Source organism: Lynx rufus, unplaced genomic scaffold, assembly GCF_022079265.1.
Source record: "Lynx rufus isolate CCGP_SWC_20201006 ecotype Redwood Valley unplaced genomic scaffold, mLynRuf1.p SCAF_26, whole genome shotgun sequence".
Classification (NCBI taxonomy): Eukaryota; Metazoa; Chordata; class Mammalia; order Carnivora; family Felidae; genus Lynx; species Lynx rufus.
In genome coordinates this window covers 5570206-5590330 of record NW_025814841.1, presented here as the reverse complement: position 1 = coordinate 5590330, position 20125 = coordinate 5570206, and the positions used below count along the sequence as shown (strand labels likewise).

Sequence of the window (20125 nt, the reverse complement as noted above, 5' to 3'; positions counted from 1 at the left end):
GCCTGGGGGTTTGCGTTCGCCCTTGTGGGTTGAAGCACTGGCCTTCAGGTAGCCAGACACGTCCCCAGCCCCAGGTCCTGCACTAGGGCAGGTTCTATGTAAGGGCCCAGATTTATTTGTAAAGCACTTTGACGTCTCACCCAGGGAGCTCTCTCTCCAAGGGCTCCCTGCCTCGCACCCCACCTGCCCCTGACGCCCAGAGCAGGACAGAAGGGCTGCTTCCAGCCCAGCTGTTTCTCCTTGAGGCTACAGACGATTTGGATGGAACAGAGAGCGGGTGCCGCGCCGAGGAAGATGTCCGGGTGATGGTAACGGGGCACCTTTCTGTGTCTTCTGGACACGTTATCCCTTCCTGTGGTGCCAAAGGTTTGCATCCCGGATTCAGTTCTGCTCCCATCTGTTCCCTCCTCCCCCGCTCTGGCTGCCATGCCCTGGACCAGCAGCGTGGGGACCCTCCTGGGTCCTGATGAAGCTCTGTTCTGTGACGGACAGATTCAGTGTTGAAAATCTATGACGTTCTCTGCACTTCGCGTGCTCTTTGCCTCAGAGGTGGATTGGAACGTGACTGGCAGACAAAACGGCAAATACTGTTGGGCTGGGGCAGAGACTCCAGAGTAGGGAAAAGATAAGATTTGGGGCGTCTGACACAAGTTACCCTACCCTTTTTTCTCTAGTCTCTTTGGGGAAATGTTTGCTGGTCTTCCCCAAGGCAGAGGATGATCAGAGACACCTTTGCATTTGTTTCCAGTCCCTGAGCCATCATCATGGTGACCCCCACCTACCAGAACAAAGAATGTGAGGCCAGTGCCACCAAAGGGTGGTGCAGGGAGAGCATCACCTCCCATCTGATCTGCCCCCCATCCTTCTCCTGCCCCCTCTGCATTCTCAGTGTCCATGGTCTAGCTTGGATGTATGTCAGCAGGGCTTTGATGAGCACAATTTTCTGAGCAGAAACACTCTAGAAAGATAGGAAGACTTGCCTCTTCTCTTGTCCCTTCAATTTATTACACTTAAACAAATATGCTTCTCTGAAAAAAATCCATGTAAGATGAGGGACACGTAAAACAAGTATTTTTCTTACACATACCCACACTGCTTAGACTTAATGGGTGTCTGGAGATTGGAACCAACAGAAAAACGCAGTCAGATGTCATCTTGGACTTGGATCCTGAAAGACTAAGGCACGTCCCAGCCCAGAAACTTACGAGGCGTGAAATGAATCAAACATTTATTTTCCTTCTTATTTAAAATTAGGAAAATGCAACAGAAACAGAGGGTTTGTGCCAAATTCTGTGAACGGCCCTTTCTTAAAAACAAGCAAGGGAGATTGAAAGATGGACAATTTGCTCTCGTGTTTTAAACAAAAGAAAAAGGCAAATGTAACTTAATAGTTTTGTAAATGGGAGAAGGGGAATCTATAAACTATAAATACAGTTATTTTATTTTTTGTACATTTTTAAGAGAAAAAAATAAATATTCATAACGTCAGAGTAAATGACAGTGTCTGGTGCTTTCTGTGAGGTGGGTGTTGGGGCTTCTTTGCCTTGTTGGAAAGAAGCCGCAGTGTGGCCTTGGGAAGATTCTAGGCCCCCTTTGGACACCTTCGGGTCCTAGACTTCAACACAGCAGGCACGTCCTCTGCCTTGTGCTCCACACCATGGTTACGGGAGAAGAGGGCTGAAGAAATCAAGACGCCTTCACTGTGCCGCGATGGGCCACCAGGGTGGTTGTTCTTGGCCGGCTCCTCAAGGCAGGGAGAGTAGGTCCTGTCCACACGCTTTTACCTTCCTCACCGCCTCGCTCACGCTCATCCCCATGTAAGTTATCACAGGAACTTTCTGGCTCTTTAGTTCATTTGTACCAGCCCCTACAGAGGCTGAAACCACATGGCTAAAACTCCAGTTCCATCATGATGGTCTCTTGCCCCTAAACTCCCAGGTCACTAGGATCTGTCAGCTCAGAGGCAAACAGCCGGACTCAGGATTCCAGTGTTCGTTAGCGCTTCCTCTGCCTGCCTCCCCGCTGGGCCACCATGCTGTTCAGCCGTCATCCACGCTCAACTCCAGAGAGCCTCTGAACAAGCAGCATTTCTTTTTTTCTTTCACAGTAAGGTAAGTAATGAAGCTACGTTATTTATTCTAGAAAGCCTTAATACTTTGAAGCTTGTAGGGTTTTACAGTTCTTAGGCATCAATCAACTAAATCTGATGAAGAGACCTATGCTGATTTGTTTTTCTGTTTCCTGACAGTGAAATATACACACCCTAGATACCCGAATATATGTTTTAAGCGCAAATGTTTCTATTTATCTGGAGTCACCCGGATGCTCACAGCCTGGGAGATGTCACATGATGAGCCCTCTTGAAAATAAAGAGCAGCATACAGCTCTCGCTTTAGCTTCTCTCCAGTCTTGCCTGGAACAACCCAAAGCCACAAGATGGCGAGGCCTAAAATAATCATTGGTGGTCTTTGCAAGTCGGAGGGAGGGGGCAGCGTGAGTGAGGGATACCAGCGCTTCCGGTTCAGCTCTGAAGGGAGGATGGGAGGCCAGGGGCTTTCATCTCTTTCCCCCAAGCAGAAGTCTCATTCTCCAGAGGACCCCTTTGAATGTGATGACTTGGAGGAAGATTTCACTCGCAGCGTCTTGTCGACTCAGCATTTGTTAACTCACACGGAAAAGACACCACAAACTTCTATGGAAGAAACTGTGTGTGCGACATCCACGCGGCAAAACCTTCAGTCAGTGGTCTGACCACAGATGACGTGAGAGAAGTCACCGGCTGATACTGTCCCTTGTAGTCCCTGGTGTCGCCTAGTCCATCGCTCCTGAGGGCACACGTCCCTGGGCTAGCTCTCCTGTGGACCAGCATTTCTACATCCTTCTGCGTTTCACACTGTCTACATACACAGCTTTCAAATCTTGGCTAAAAATTTGCCTCAAGAAAGTCTTCTCTGATGGCTGCAACCCCAGTGGCACTCCCAGCAGCCGCTATGCCAGGACCAGAGGGCAGGGGAGAGGAGGCTGGGGGAGGAACTGAGGGAGGAGGCTTCTGGAGGGATTAGCAATGGGCCACAAGGCCTTTTTGCCATGATCCATGTTCCACGGCCTCCATGGGTGGTCAAGTGGACCCACAGGTCTGAGTAGGTCCTGTAAAGGATGTAGCTGGTCTCCACATCTGTCCTGAGGCAGTCCCTCCCTTGGCCGGTGGCAGCCAAGGTGCTGGGTGTGCCTCGCCATCCCCCCCCCCCCCCCCCCCGCCCCATATGGAACTCTGGTCAGGTAGGTGAGGATGACCAGTTGTCAGGGCCACAGGGTCCCGTCCCGGCTCTTGCCTTTCACTCTGCTAATTCAGTTCGTTACTTTGCCCCATGCTAGGGACAAAGAGGCAGGTTAGATGTAGTCTGCCCTCCGAGGCAGTGATGTAGGTGCAAAGTGATAGTGGCCTGGCATCAGCACAGTAATAAGGGCTCATCCTGGGAGAGCCAGGGTTCTGTCATCACCCCAGTTCTAAGGCATAATATAACCCCTCCTACCCTGAGCTCTTGTACAATGTAATGAAAAGTCACCAATGTGAAACTCACTTTGGGAAGGCTGCCAACTCGAGTGTCTGAGCCCATGGAACTGAGGGTCAACAGGAATGGGTAAGGGATGGTCACTGCGTCAGTTCAGGTCGTCCAAGAAGCAGAAGCCAGGATGGGATTAGACATTCAAGAGATTTATTGGGGAAACTCATGTGAAGGCTAAAGGGGTAGTGAGCAGGGAGAGATAGGGAGAGCGTGTGGACTAACCCCTGTGAAAGGAAAGAAAGGAAGGAAGGAAAGAAAGAGGGAAGAGAGAAGGGGGGAGGGAAGGAGGGAAGGACGCTTGGGTAAGATGAGCTTCAGACTGCCTCACCCAGGTCCCTGAGGAGTCCTCGAGTATAGGTCACCTGCAGGAAGAATCTGTGGGGCAGGAATGGCCCAGTTCTAACACTCCACCGTGTGCGGTCACTGGGAGCAGCCCCAGAGAATGTGGCCTCAGAGTAAATGCTAAGGTGGTTCCAAAGATTGCAGCCAGAGCCTGTCAATCAGCTAGCAGGGCTCTCAAAAGGTAAGATCTGAACAGCACCCGCCCCCTCCCCCCCCCCCCCCCCCCCCCGCCCTGGTGACCACAGCCAACTCCTTCTAAAAGGTCTCCCATAGAGATCCACTGGGGCTCTATTCTTACAAGTAAACATTCACCGAGTGGGGTTTCTGGTCTACCAACTTAGTATGCTCTACCTTTTTTCCTCAGGGTCCTCCATCCCCACACTTCTCGGAGCTCTGCTAAAGGGGTGCACGGGTTAATATGGGGGACTCAAATTCTAGGAAACACAGTGGGGGGCCTGTGATCAGCCAGAAGCAGCAAAAGAGAAGGGGATGTTGAAAGGGCACTAAAGGCAAATGTTACCAGCTCGTTCCCTGGGTAGCAAACACCTCTCCTGCACCACTCAAGAAAGAACTTGATGTCTGCTCTGCCATGGGCATAGATGTAGGTTACTCTGTGATTGTATTCAATGTGCTGGACAAAACTTACCAGCTGAACTGTGAGCTTACTTCTTTGCTAATAACTCCTACCTCCACTCTCCCAACATACACACGCCTTCAAGACTATAGTGCCTGGTACTGTGTTGAGTCACCATTGAACACTCAGTGTCAGCTCAGTAAAGTGATTAAATACTGGTATTGGGAAGATAGAGCCTGTCCATCTGTCTGTCTACATGTGTATGATACACTGGTGGTAGCTGTTGGTATTTAATAAGTGTCGGCAGGCTGAGCTGGGCAGAATTTTGAAGTATTTTCACCATCCTCTCTAGAACTCTTAAAATGCCTTCTCTTTCCTGGACTAGTTCTGGGAAAAGAAGGCAGGAAATAAGACTCTCTGAGACTCTTGCCCCTTCTGAGCTGCCTTAGGGGGTTAGCTTCACACCATGGAATGTTCTCAGAGTAACCACTGGTTGCAACCCCAGGGATGTCTGGGACCGTGCATGGCGCATTCATACCCAGTGCAGCAAGCACCCGAGACCTAAGTCTTGGTCAGCATTCAAGTGTAGAGAAACCTGGGGTGCCTGGGGGGCTCAGTCGGTTGAGCGTCTGACTCTTGATGTTGGCTCAGGTCATGATCTCAGGGTCATGGGATCGAGCCCCAGTCCTGGTCCACACTAAGCATGGAGCCTGCTTGGGATTCTCTCTCTCTCTCCCTCTGCCCCTCCCCCCTCCCCAAATAAACATTTAAAAAACAACAAATGTAGAGAACCCTGTTTGACATTAATGTACCATTGATTACACCCTTGGCCTGAACATCTTTTCACAACGCAACAAACCTATTTTAGGCAGATTTGGCTGATTCTCTGCTGCCTTGGGAAATACAAGGCTCGATGTTCTTTTTCTTGTTTTTTTTGCAGCTGAAGAGCCACCTCAAAAAACAAAAGAGTGCTGAGCATACTCAAGCCAAGAGAGGCACGTGTGAAGTACCGACATTTCTTCCAGAGACAGTTCTCGGGATCTCTCTCCCATACTTAGAGAACTCTCAGACGACTCCTCAACGGGCATGCCCCCTCCGTGCCTGGACTGGGCTGTGAGGGGATCCAGTTGAGTTGGGGTATTAGGACAATGCCCTGAAAACAGGAGCCTTAGTCTTGGAAACTTGCTGGAAATTGCCAGGTTGGCTCCAGCAGGTGCAGGAGTGCAGGTTCCTGATCTGTTTGGCAGCTGCCAGCCACCTCTCCATCGGTGCCATGAGCAACAGGCTCAAAACTCGAGAGTATCGTGACCATTGCTAGTCCGTAGGGACAAACGGTGAAGACAGAACCCCTGCAGGCCAACTCCATTCCCACAGGAGGTCTGGATGGCCCATGAGGCACCTACTGTAGCTGACACTCAGTCCCTTTTTTCCAGGTTAATGGCCTTCTGTGCTGGAGGCAGGGCCAATGACAACGACAAAACACACACACCCTGATCCGAATCGCATGGACCGTGTGGGATCTGCATCACGTCATCTTTTCTACGGACTCTTCTCCAGACTGAAAAGGTTAGAGGGCAGAGAAGAAGAGGTCAATCTGTCACTGTAGAGGAAGTTGCCTTCCATTGCACTTAACGTTTGGACTAGAGTTTGCAGCTCCAGTTGTGAGGAAGGAGAGGCGGTGAGAAGAAAGTGAGGGCCGAGAAATAAGTGAGTGGAGAGAAGTAAGGAAGCCCACGTGCAGACCCAGGATGCTTTCGGACAGGGCTTTGGGCTCGGCACCTCCCCATTCCCCTCTCACAAACCCTGGCTCCCGTGTCTCTAGGGCAGGAGCCACGCCCGGTGGGGGGAGGCGGGTATCAGCACCTGGACCCTCACTCAGGCATATTGACCTGGGGCAGCATGGTCAATGAGGCACAAAACCCTTATGTCCCAAACAATCAAGTGCTTGAATGCCAAGCTAGTGAGACACAAGGTCAACTGATATGGGGGCCTCTCCACATGATGGGATCTATGAATATATATAGATGATCCTTGAACAACATGGGTTCGAACTACATGGGTCTGCATATATGCAGATTTATAATACTGTAAATGTATTTTCTCTTCCTGTGACTTTCTTACATTTTCTTCTCTAGCTTGCTTTACTGTAAGAATACAGTGTATAACATATATACAAAATAGGTGTTAATTGACTATGTTATCAGTAAGGCTTCTGGTCAACAGGCTATTAGTAGTTATGTTTTGGGGAGTCAAAAGTTATGTGTGGATTTTTGACTGCATAGGGGTCTGTACCCGTAACCCCCCCCCCATTGTTCAAGGATCAACTGTAGATTATTAAATCCATTTGTGGAAAGTGCCCCCTGGGACATAGAGATGGGATGGGACAGCACCCTCCACATCCCTTCCCCACCCTCAACAAGGGTATGAACGGATAGTCGGCCACTCTGTATCATCCTTCAAGTCATAAGCCACTTTATTCCAGTCCCTTGAAATCACAGACTGCCTTGATTTTAGACAGAACAGACCATTTCCAGAGGTCCCTCAACACAGCAATGACAATAAACAGCCCAGCAAAGGAGTGACATAAACTTTTAGGCATTCAACCTTCTGGGTGCTGCAGAGTCCCTTGGCCAAATTTAAGTGCATTGCATTGGACATACAAAGCCCTTCCTGGAAAGGAATAGAAGAGAAAAACAACCATCGAGAAAATACAGACAGGGTCAATGGCAGGCCAGGACGAGGACTATTTCTGTGCATCTCAGGCATGTCGGTGTTCGTCAGCCATGCATCTGGCTCTGTTTTCTCTCCTAAGCAGCTGGAGCCCCTCTCCCCTCCTTCTCACTACAGCTCTCAGTTCTAGGGAACTGGATGAGTCTGGCTCAACAAGATGTCCTGACCGAAGGCAGAGCCCAGGCGGACTTGCCCAAATATTAACTGACTCCCCACCCTCTTTGGAGAACTGAAAGGGAGGAATTTGGTCTTCAGTCCACAGCAGGAAGGGCTTTCCTTCCCAACCCCAGGGTGGGGGAAGGATGCACCTCCTGAACACGACCAGCAGAGGTGCTGGGTCCCTCACCCCCTCTGCTCTCCGCCTCTTAGGGTAATCCCCTGGTTTTCAGACCCAGATCTTACCACTCGGCCCAAGGAGGAATTCGGCAAGTCTCAGGGCTGACCGACTGGGAGGAGCTGACTGACACTTAGAGGAAGATAAAGATTATTTTACCAAGTCTAGGCCTCCAAATTTCATTCTGCAAAGTTGGTTCATTTTGGCCAACCATACAAATTCAGATTTTTGCTACCAGTTAAAATGGACTCAAGTAACACAGAGGAATCTAGAGTTAGAATGGACTCAACATCATCTTCCTCGTGGTTATTTCTGTCTTTCTGTGGGTCATGATCTTCAGGAAGTAGCTTCAGTGCAGACAGACCCACCAAGGACCTCTCGGCCTCCTCCTGGGGCAGGGTCTACCATCTACATCCTTGAGGGTTTGGACTTCCCCATGCCTACTGCTTGGGAAAATATGACGGACTTACCTGTGATCAGCAATTTTTACTCTGAACTTTCAATTCCAATTAGTGTGCGTGAGATCGCCAGACCAAACAGCGACGCAAATTTGCACTGTCACCTCTCAAAATAGAAATCTGCATTCAAAGAACATGGTGATGGAAAATACTTTGGGATTCCCCATAGCAGGCCCTGGATATCACAGACGCACTGGCCCATGCCTTCTTCATGATGAGTCAGCCGGCTGCCCGACCTCTGGTTGTTTGAAGGGCCACTGGGAGCATGAAAAGGTCAGTATTCCAGATACAGCTCCCTAATCATACATGTGGCTTAAACCACTGGGAAGTCCCAAGAATTTATGGTATATATATTTTTTTCAGGTCTAAGGAATATTGATCTATTCAGAAGAGCACCACACTTCCAATCTAATACCACTGAGCTGCTGGGCTGAGTGAGCTAACCATCACCTCACATCTCTCACAAATATTAACCTTCTGGTGGCTCCCAAGGACGTGTCCCACTTAAACCTGCCCTAGTCTATTCTCCAGGCACAACCACTCTGGAAATGCATTCGAAATTAAGGTTGGGTCCTAGTCATGGTGACTTGGTACTTCTCTGGAATATATAAAATATACCTGTTGATTGGTGCATTTGTGCAAAGACAGATATGACTTTAAAACAAGACATAGACATTCATTATAGTTGGCTTACTTCACATTAAGCTACTAAAAACAGTCTTCTGTAATAAGATTGTATTAGTGCTCACTAAACATGCATTTCATTTAAACAAGGCAAAACACTTAATTTGGTCTGCAATACCCAATAGTTTATGTACAGCAGTCTTTTGTCTTAATCACAATAGGCAACAAGATGGGTCTGGTTTTGTTATATAAGTTACCATTTGTGTTTAATTTCCAAAGAAACTCAGCTCAGCTAGTGTAAACGCCGTGAGAAAACAGCTGAGCCATCATTTTCCTCTTCTCTATGAATTTGCCTTGACACATTCACAGCTTAGACACTACAACAGCCTGCTGGGGAAGAGGGTGGAGTGGACGCCTCCACGTCCCTTCTATAGCCTGGCCCCAGAGGGTTCCTTGTCCTTGCGGAACCCAGCACGTGGCACCATCACCCCGAGGGCACGTGCGACTCCAGACCCGGGTGGGGAGTTTTGTTTTTCCAACAAGCCCCTGGAAGCTTGCGATTGAATCACTGGACCGAATTGTTTTCCCTTCTCTTGCCTCCCCGAGTCTTCGGTTTCAGAACAGAGACATTGGAATCAGAAGAAAAATGACAATAATAATAGCGATGGAAAAATCATAGAACAACGAACACCACAAGGTCTGTGCAAGACAGCACTGTCCATGCTCGGCCACAAGCGATTGGGGCTCCGGGCATTCCCACAACAAAGGAAGCTGAAGGCGTCACGGAGGAAGGTGCATCTGACCTCACGGTGGGGGGGGCAGCATCACCATCAATATTGTTTGGCAAAAAAAAAAAAAAAAAAAAAAGACAAACTTGTTAAAAAGGAAGATCGAAAGGGAACACAAGCAGCTCTACGATCCGTAGGGCGCGGGGCTCAGAACTGGCCGGCACTGCTGGGGTCACACTGCAGGAGACGCACTATGGACGGGTCGCTCTTCGCCCCTCGGATGAATTCCTCCAGGGACAGTTTTCCTAGAAAGCAAGAGGACAGGTGAGCGGCGGCTGGTGGCAGCTGCAGGGCCTTAAGGTCGTCCCACTGCAACTTGGTGGCGGCGACCGCTCACCTTCTCCCCTGCGGTCGCACCCTCCGCCCTTCCCGCCTGAGACCCATGGGGCAGGGCGCGGCTCATCACCGCAAAGCTAGCACCTAGCACGGCACCCTGCTTCCTGGGAGCCCATCGCTGACCTGGTGGCAGGTGGCCCTGACAGGACCCCTGCCCTCATAGCTCTTCCAGCTCCAGGCTCCCAGGAGGGGGTGGGAGGTTCTCATTCGGTATTTGTGAACAGTTATCTGGCCTTTGTAGTATTATTATTATTATTATCATTTTAGAGGGAGAGAGAGAATCCCAAGCAGGCTCAGCACTGTCAGCACAGAGCCCCTGATGCTTAATGGACTGAGCTACGCAGGCGCCCCTGGCCTTTGCATTTTTAGGAGAATGAGCTGTGCTCTGTCAGCACCAAAGCCGTCACGGGGTTCCCACGGTTCCCAGAGCCTGCTGGCCTCCTTCGGGTACACTTAGGTCTGCTGCAAGAATCCCTCTGCTTGCATGTGAGCAGAGGGGCCCTCACAGACATCTGGGGGGAGGACCTTCTTTTGGACAACATGGGAGGAGGCTGCCCCTCCATCCAAAGTAAGGAGAATAAAGGGGTGTTCACACGAGGCAGACGAATGCCCCGCCGGGTCCTTTGGGTCAAACAACAGGCTAGAGGAGGGACACCTGGCCTCCTCGATCCCATTCCTATCTGTGTGTCCCTTTTCTTTCTGAGTAAGCTGGAATATATGTTGAATTCCCTTCTGTCATACTGTTGTGGGGGGTGGGGGCGGCACAAAGCTTCTCCACCATTGCTGATGCTTCCAGAAGGGTCCCTCCTTGGGAAGAGCTGCTGGGCCTGCTCTTGATAGGAGCTCCCACAAGGGACCTGCTCCCCCTGCCCCCGAGGACAGCCCATGCCCACTGGGGCTTCCTGTTGCTGTGGGTCTTGTCCGAATGCCCTCAGGCTCTCACGCTAGGCTCTACCCGCCCCCCCCCCCCCCAACAAAATCCACCCTCAAGGACTGTCTCTTCTCCACTCATTCCAGACCCAGACAGAAAGGATACTGCCTACGGAAGCCTTCACCACCCCATACTCAGAGACATCAACAAATATGTCTTCCCCTTCATCACAACCCACTCCCCCAGCACCTAGTTCTCATTTAACCAAATCTACTTTAGCTATGAGGAGGAGAAAGGTGGGCTTTTATGCATCTATTTATTTTTAATATAGAGCAGGCTGCCTCTAGGCTTTGTGTCCTGCCCCTGCTCTAACCGTGGTTAAAATGGTGAAGACTTGTTAGGTTTGAAAGGCTGGCGTGAACAAAGGCAGAGGGCAATGGCCACTTGAACACTTGAGGATCTCCAAAGGTAAGCCCTGGGAACCTTGGACCGGAAGCAGCGGGGAACACCCAACATTTCACCTCTATGTCTGGGTCTCTTGGATTAACTCCCCATGTGCTTCTGAGTAGACTCCAGGGCTACGTTGCCTGTGTGTCCTGACTTTTCCAGTCTGAGGCCTGGGGCTCCACGCAAAGAGCCTCCACCAAGAAGAATCTCACAGTGGGGAGACTGTAGGTGAAGCCTCTGCTCCAGGCTCCCACCCCCTCCCCACTTTTGCCCCTTAGGAAAGCACCGGGCTTTTAGCAGCGGGATGTGTTCCGCGAGTGCTGCCCCAGTCAGGACCCCGTGACACCATTATAGCGAGCCTCTAACTCCCTGCCTATGAGCAGCGCACACGAAAGTTTTGTCCTCCAGCACCTGCACCTTCGCTCATCCTATAGCTCTCTTCCTGCCAGGGGGCTGGGCCCTAGAGCAGGACACAAACCCACCTGTGCTCCCCTGGAGCACCAGCAAAACGTGCAGTTGAAAATCAGCAAGTTCATTAACTGTCAAACAATCCCATTTGTTTTGTCTTCGCAAAACAATCTATCTGCGGTGAATTAAGGTGCGTAAGGGGAAATCGGATGTGATAGCACCTCTGTGCAGGAAGCAAAGCAAACAGATTGGTCCGCACCCTGCAAAGCCAGATTCTCAGGCAGCTGGTGCCCCCGAGGTGCGTGGAGTAGAAAGAGAGGCTCCCTGTACTACAAAGCCTCCTGTCATTCTGTCCACCAGCACCATTTGGGGGATACAAGAGCGTTCGCACGTCACGGACAAGATTTGCTGGGGACGCCCAGGGAATCAGGGGAGCTGGTAATAATAGCAAGTGTTACCCTGCCTGACGCGTGGGTTTCTTACGTACCAGACTCAGCGCTCAGCGCTTTAAATTCAGGTGTCCCATCTAAATAGGGTGGCCAGATTTGGCAGATAAAATACAGGATGCCCAGTTAAACACTGAATTTCAAATAAACAAGAATTCTTCTCATATAAGTATGTCCCATATATTTCACAGGGCATACTTCTAGAAAGAATATCATTTGTTTATCCAAAATTCAGAGTTGATTAGGCCTCCTATAACTTATCTGGCAACCCAATATCTAAAACCCACTGTCCTTGAGTTTGAAATCTACTCTTCCTTTTCACTTGGGATTGTTCTGATTCCTCTTGTTGGGTCTGAATTGTGGATGGCACCCTCAGGGTGGAAACTGCTGGCCACCTCCCTCCCCTCCTCCCCTTCCCCACTTCCACTGGGGAAGACCAGACTCCAGGAAACCAACCCCTTAGGGCATGCGCAGAAGAGCCCAACCACACCCCCTGGGCAGGCTGGGGTGAAAGGCCAGGGTCTGAGTGGAGTAGCACCAAGTCCCTCTCTGCTTTCTGATTAGCTGGCCTGCAGGGATCCAGCCTGCTGTGGTTTAGGCCTGTTCCCACCTCGGTCCTTCTCTGTCCTGTACTACCAGGGAGCATGCGGGATGAGCCAGTTTCACAAAGAGCTGAAACCACGTCTTTGCGGCCAGTATCTTGCCCTCGGGTGGCACTGCCCTGCCTGGGTGGCCCCAGCCCCTCCAGCAGTCCCCACTGAGCAGAGCAAAGCAGCCTTGGCCTCCTACCATCTCTGTTGGTGTCCATCTGGCGGAAGATCTTTTCTGTCCTTTTCTCTGGGGTTGACTCGTCTTCAGGCATTTTCATTACGGAGGAAACCATCTTATAGATCGCCTGGGGACAGAAACAACGTATAAGCCAGAAACATAACAGCCTTATTATTAAACCTCCCAAATGTAGGGGTGAATGGGACATCCTCCATTAGCCCAGGGAGTTAGTCCCATTCCTGCCGATCTGTTGTAGAAAACCGATGTGCAGTGACTACCGAGAGATGCCTGGCCAGCAGAACTTGCTTGCTCCAGCAGTGAGAACCTGGCAGGAAGACCCACTAGACCCCTGTGTCTCAGACTTTCTTGTGCATATGAATCCCCTGGGGATCTTGTGAAAATGCAGAATCTGATTGATCAGGGTGGGGTGGGGGTAATGGGGGCCTGGGATTCTGCACTTTTTTTTTTAATGTTTGTTTATTTTTGAGAGAGAGAGAGACAGAGTGTAAGCAGGGGAGGGGCAGAGAGAGAGGGCGACACAGAATCCTAAGCAGGATCCAGGCTCTGAGCTGTCAGCACAGAGCCTACCCAACACGGGGCTGGAACTCACAAAGGGCAAGACCATGGCCTGAGCCTAAGTCAACACTTAACTGGATGAACCACCCAGGTGCCCCTGGGATTCTGCATTTCTAACAAGCTCCCGTGTGATGCTGCTGTTGCTATCCTGAGAACACCACTTCTAAAAGCAAGGCTGTGGATAACAGTCCTCAGGTCAGAAAGACAGGTGGGTCTCTCCACCTTGGTCCCTCAAGCATAATAAACCCATGATGGCCTGCAAATGTCCGCGCATGTCTTCTCCCAGGCAGACATTACTAATCCATCCCAATCCTCTCCCCCTCCCCCTGCCCCCATATGTGGCAATCACCTCACATTCCTTTCCAGCAAGCTCCCGGGCATCCCCAAGATGGAGGCAAGCTGCCATCCAAGCTTTGTATTCAATAATTTAGCAGCTCAAGGCTTAAGATAAATTGGGTAAATCTGATGAGCAACAGAGGGTTTGACTGAGTTTCGTATGCAATACTGAAGCTGTCTCCCCCACCATAGTGGAGCCCGTGTGGTACTCAGTAAAGGCTTGGAATGTGGCAGTTGTCAAATGTAGATTTGATTTGGAAATAATGTAAAGTCACTGTTTTTATCCCCAGGCCATGACTTTGCTAATCAGATTCACTCTGGGTACTTTAGTCTGGGGAAGCAGTTTTAGAAAAAGTAGATTTTGCAGGAGGGTGGGCACAAAAAAATCTGGAAGGTTCTGGAGCTTCAGATGCCATGGGATAGTTGGAGGGAGGGGAGAAAGGAAGCCAGCTGAGAGAAAGTAGTTTTCCAATGAGAAATGTGTGAGAGAAAAAAAATTGATACTAAAGGCTCAGCTTAACTTGCTTTACAGTCTTTTTTAGGATAAACTCTGCCTCATTCTGGAGAAAAAGGCAGCGAATGTTCTAATCCCAATCAATAAATGAGGAATGAAAAACTGACTCACCCAGGGTTCACCCTTGGGCGGATTCCACACCATAGGGATCCCTCAGGCCAGGTTCCCTGAGTCTGTCTGAAACCCCCCCAAAGCCCTTGCTCAACTCCAGGGTGGCCTCCACAGTGATTCTGCCTGGGAGAAAAGTCAAGTTCAGAGTTACAGTTCTGTCTCAGATCGTGGGTGTCACTGGGGTAAACTTGGCCATAGTCAGCTCCCTCAGGAAACGTTCATGGAAGTGTGCAGTGAAGGCATGAAACAAACCACACTCTGTCTTCCTCCTGGACCCCTACTTGCTGTCCACTCTAGCCCGGGTCTACACCGCCATCTGTGCTGGGCCTAGAGTGCCAAATGCCAAGCCCCTGGGGACACCTGACTCCTGGAGGGAACTAGAAAAGCCCATAAAGATAGAGTTCTTTTTACAAACAGGAAGACAGGTGCTCAGAGTTCCTGGACCAGGTGAACATGTGGTAACAGCAGCAGAGAGCAGAAGTCCTCTCCAGAGCTCGACAACCTGCCCAACACCCACCTTGCTTTCCTGGACCAGCAGCAGCTCTGTTATGCTCTTCCCTTATCTCAGTGCTCACCTGGCCCTCTCCCTCTCCCAAAAATCCTACTCATGTGTTAAGGGCAGGTTGAAATGTTACCCTCCTCCAGGAAGTCTTCCAGGGTCTTCCTTCTATGTGTAATTTCCCTTCCTCTGTGCTAGCAAATGGCTCTATTCAAAGCCTCTCTTGGATCATTCCATCCCATTTACTTGAACTGTAGTTACCAACAACATTCTCCTCTTAGACGGGATGGTGGCAGTCTGATCTGGCTATTGAACCCCTGACAGTTCCTAACACAGGGCTTTGCACAGACTCGGGCTCATAAGTTTGAAGGATTCATTCAGGAATAACTGTCCCCAGCCCCCCATCGCCTCCTCTCAGGCTCTTCCTCTACTCTCAATGTTCTATTCTGCTTCTCGTTATAAAGTTCCCCTTTCTCCTCTTGTTATGCTTTTCTCAGCTTCCCATTCTCTTTTCTTCCTCCCTTTCTTTATATAATTAAACATATTCATGTGAAACCCCTTAAAGATTCTGTTGGGGAGGGAGACTTTCCTCTGCCCTTCAAAAGCCCTCTAATTGGACTAAGACTCAAGCTGACAAGAGACAAGCAGGAGGAAATCAAATTTAATATTGTGCACATGGGGAATCCACACAGATATCAAAGATTCCAAAGACAGTCGAAATGAGGCATGTATGTCATCCTGAACTAAGGAGAAGGGGACAGGAGTCTGGGACTTCAAAGGGAAAAATCGTAATTCATAGGAAAATGAAAAGGAGTAAATGTTTGGTAAACAAATGTGTCCTGGGGACACTTGGAAACCATGGGACGTAGAGGACTTTGATCAAACAGGCCTTGCTAGGTTCCTTCCTGTCTACCACACCTAGATCATACCATAATGTAGCTCTTTGTGGTGACAGCTCTCTTTCTGGAGCAGGTCCTCTACCTAAATTCCTTTTAGACAGTTGTGGGGGAGGCAAAGAGCTTTCCTTGAATCTGCTCAGTTTCAAATGCTCATTTAAAAAACTCAAAATAATCTTCATGCCTAAGTGGCCCATCTTGGGCACCATGCCCTTGGTCCCCACAATTTTTCAGTCTATCAAAAGCTACAGGCTCTCCGCTCAGGAACCAGGCACACATGCTCATGGATCTCCACTCACTGTTACAGACAGCTTCAGGGGCTCATGGATTCAGGAGCCCGTCCACGGACTCCAGGTGGGAAAACCCCTGATCTCAATTTACCCCCACTCCTTTTGTCATTCATCCATTCACTCAGTCATTCCCCAACTATTTGTCGATCAGCTATCACATACCAGGCCTATCTACCCCATCCTTGCCCTCAAAGGTTTACTGTTAAATAAGGCAGACTGACATTATTTAAACAATCAAAGAAATGAGTGTAAAACATTTGTTGAGGAAAGTGCTACAAAGGAGGGTGCATGGTCTGATGAGATGTCGTAACGGGGGAACACTCCTTGCCGGGAGGATGAGGGCAGTCTTCCCCGAGGAGTGAGGAAAGCAAAAAGATGAAGTGGACAGCTTACAGAGAAAAGGGACAGAGGAAACAGGTGCATAGACACCCAGGTAGGAAGAATGGCAAGAAGGCTGAGGGAGTGTGGGGGATATGGTACAAGATGTGGCTCTGGAGCAGCTCAGGACAGACCACTGGGGCCCCGATCAGATGAGGGTATTTGTATTTCTCCAATAAGCAACCAAAAGAGAGAAGCGATATTAAATTTGATTCTATTTGCACCTACTCCCCAAATCCATCCCTACTCCCTTACTAGCAGGCAATGGTGGTCAGAGAATTTAAAAACTGTCATTAATAATTTACTCATCATTTATTGAGTGTCTACTACGTGCTAGGTGGTGGCAGTCAACTATCAACATGACCGATATGGTCTTTCTTATTGTGTATCTCACCAGTCCTCTGGTAGAAGGCTAGGGAGACACCATATTGGTGACCCAAAGCACCATTTAGATGGGTGCAGTGATTCCAATGATGTCTTACTGTTACAAAAGCCTTTACTTACACTACCTCTGGTTCCCATGATGGTGAGTAAATTCACTGGTCGGGAGCATTCCTTGGAACTCCCAGCCTCTAAGAGCTGGGGCTCATGAAATTCTTCTCCTTCCTGGAATTCTGATGGGAAGTCAACTGTGCAATAATCCAGAGATTATTCCCTTAATACTCTTGGTTGAACAAACGAAAGATCAAATGAACAGATGCATTTGTGTTAGAAAACGAGGTTCCCACACTCAACAGAAGGTCTTTAAGAGATTTAGCCTTTTGCTATTAGGCCAAAGGAGTGGGGTTGGAACAGAGAAATAAAGATGGGTTAATATAAAAACCAAAATCCAAATCAAAACAAAGCAATGAAGAAAGTCAGGATGCCCTTACCTCAGTATATTTGCAAACAGGACTTCTGGAATTGGGCAAGAGGCACAATGTCTGAGCATATTGTAAAGTTGAGGAGGAAGTGAGGGCTCCTTCGAGAGGCTCACATTCCAGACAGCTCTTTCATGGCCCTAGGTTAGAATTTTTTTTTTTTTTAATGTGCATCAACTCAGACAGGGGTTAGTGGATTATTCACAAAACCAGGTCTCTGATGTGTGTGGCACCAGAGCAGTGAGCAAAGAGCTGAGGTGACAAGTCCCTGTGGTCCCAAGAGTGAGTAAGTAGATGGCGACCAGGCAAAACCACATTTGGGAAATCGTCTGTCCCCTTCCCACGGCATCAATAACCCAGAGCTGATTGCATTAGAACTTCAGAATCTAGGACTCCACAGCACAGGGAGAAAAGACACAATGCCAGACAGCAATCTGAAACAAATCATGTCTTTTATTAGCTCTACTACCCCCCCTCCCCAAATTTAATGGGATTAAACCATGAAGAGGCCAGGCTACTTTCCTGCTTATTTTTAGCAATGTCAATGAGAGGCCCAGCAGGGACATCCTGTTTTTAATTAAACTTGAAGAGCCTTATTCTCAAATCTGGGTAAACACAGAGCTATGGGTTGCCCAAGAGCCCAGCTCTGGCTCTGCCCCTATATAGGCTTGGGACAGTTTTCTGCCCTGCAGCCCGGGGTCTCACCAGCTTCCTTGTGCCCTATATTTTTCTTCCTTTTTTCCTCTGAATGAACCACTTCTTGGAATTCTGGAAAATTAGGAGTCACGTCTGCACTGATAAAAGTTGTAGGATTAACGGAGGGCAGGCACAGTGCCAAGAGTCAAACTTGACCTTCTCTCTCTAAAGGAAACCAGACCGTCTTTTTTCACCAGATGGAGGGTCTTCTAACAGGACATCCAAGGCCGCGTGACAACTGACCAAGGGCAGAAGTTAAACGGTACAGGGTGGGGGTTGCTTTGAGATTCTAGATAAAGAACAGCACCCCACTTAGAAGAATATTGCACATCGGGAAATGAGGGTGGAGAGAGGCCGTGAGGATCTTTCTTAGAAACACTTTTGAAATAGGATCGAAGTCTGTGTGTCTGGAATGGTGTCAGTGGTTTCTTGTTCAGAGTGAGAAGAACACCTGAAGTCAGTAACTTCCCTAATGTTCTATGCAGGTGCTATAGGTACCTTCACAGGGAGAGGGTGAAGGGAGAAGACCCTGTCCCTTTTCAACCAAAGCCGCTCCATTCCTATTTTAGGTTCCATGTAAGATTTTACTTGGAAAAAGCAAACTCATTGCCCTCAAAATCCTGTGTGTGTGTGTGTGTGTGTGTGTGTGTGTGTGTGTGCACGCGCGCGCACGCATGCACATGTGAATAGCCCTGCCATCCACCCTGTGGTGCAAAGACATCTTTGGTACCTCTCTGCCATCTATCTCCATTTCTAGGACCCAGTGAATCTGTCTCCTTAGTATTTTCTTAAATCTATCATTCCTCCTGTCACTGTCCTCTTTTAAGTCAGCAGTGATACCCATCATTCTTCGATATGGGCAATTAATATTTGTTTTCAATCTTACATTAAGTGCAACGCAAAAGCAGCTTCAAAGAGCCCTATCCGAAGAGGCCTTTTATGGTCCCTAACAGACATTCCAGAGCTGTTGTATTCTAGGCCTCCATGTTTGGGGGGTTGGGGGGCAATGATGAGTTTGATTCAGGAATACTGACCTTCAAGTGCCAGTGCAACATCTCGGTGGAGATGTTTACTAAGATTTGGACGTAACAAAGCTGGGGATCTGGAAGTAATCAGTTGTTTCCTGCATAAATTGGGGCTAATAAGGTTGGCATGAAGATTCAATGAGATCATGCACGTGCACGGAGTTGAACAGTATCTTGCAAAACTTCATGTCTACCCAGAGCCTGGTAAGGTGACCTTATTTGAAAATAGGGTCTTTGGGGCGCCTGGGTGGCGCAGTCGGTTAAGCGCCCGACTTCAGCCAGGTCACGATCTCGCGGTCCGGGAGTTCGAGCCCCGCGTCAGGCTCTGGGCTGATGGCTCAGAGCCTGGAGCCTGTTTCCGATTCTGTGTCTCCCTCTCTCTCTGCCCCTCCCCCGTTCATGCTCTGTCTCTCTCTGTCCCAAAAATAAATAAACGTTGAAAAAAAAAATTAAAAAAAAAAAAAGAAAATAGGGTCTTTGACAATGTAATCAGGTAAAATAAGATCATGCTGGATTCGGACGGGCCCTAATCGATCCAGCAATTCAAAGGAAGGAAAGTTGGACACGGACACACAGGAAGAATGTCATGTGATGATGGAGGCAGAAGCTGGAGTGATGCAGCTGTGAGCCAAGAAGGGCCAAGTGTTACCAGTCACCACCGATGCTAAGAGGCGTGAAACAGATTACCCTCCCCGCTGGAGTTCCCAGAAGGAACCAACCTTGTCCCTACCTTGATTTTGGACTCTGGCCTCCAGAACCCTGAGAGAATACATTCCTGTGGTTCTACGCTTCCCAGTTTATGACAATTTGTTATGGCAACCCTAGGAAACTACCACAGCGTGGAAAGCACTCATCATTATGCTCAACCCACCGCAAACACTGATGAGAGGAGACTTCTTGGAGGGAATGACAGGAAATAAGGGCTGTAGCTGGAACTCTGAGAGTATCCATGTTCAGGGAGCCGAAGAACGAAGAGCAGTCCACAAAGGACATTGGAAGGGAAGAGCCAGAGAGGGCTGCCTCGCTCACATTGCCAGATGGCATACTGGATGCTAAGAGTTAAACTCTTGTCATAAGATTAATCCCCTAATAAGAAAGGGATAAACCAAACACAACCAAACACTGGTAAGCGCGAAGATTAGTCCTGAGAGGAAGCCACTAGCCGAAGCAATTGCTTTAGAACTTCCTCCAGGAAAGAAATCGAAGGTGCACGCCAGGGTCATATCCGTGGTCCACATTCATAACTGAGAAT

General features: G+C 49.1%; 1 protein-coding gene across 4 annotated transcripts in view; it reads right to left on the bottom strand.

The window, feature by feature from the left end:
• Positions 1-6933: 6933 nt before the first annotated feature.
• The window catches only part of NCALD (neurocalcin delta), a 404143-nt gene continuing 390951 nt past the window's right edge, over positions 6934-20125 (bottom strand). For all 4 annotated transcript variants that reach the window (XM_047088857.1, XM_047088854.1, XM_047088855.1 and 1 more), the window contains 2 exons: positions 12714-12819; positions 6934-9661 (listed from right to left, as the gene is read on the bottom strand). In XM_047088857.1, the coding sequence (XP_046944813.1) occupies positions 9564-9661; positions 12714-12819 (204 nt within the window). In that variant the 3' untranslated portion in view covers positions 6934-9563. The remainder of the gene's footprint in view (positions 9662-12713; positions 12820-20125) is intronic.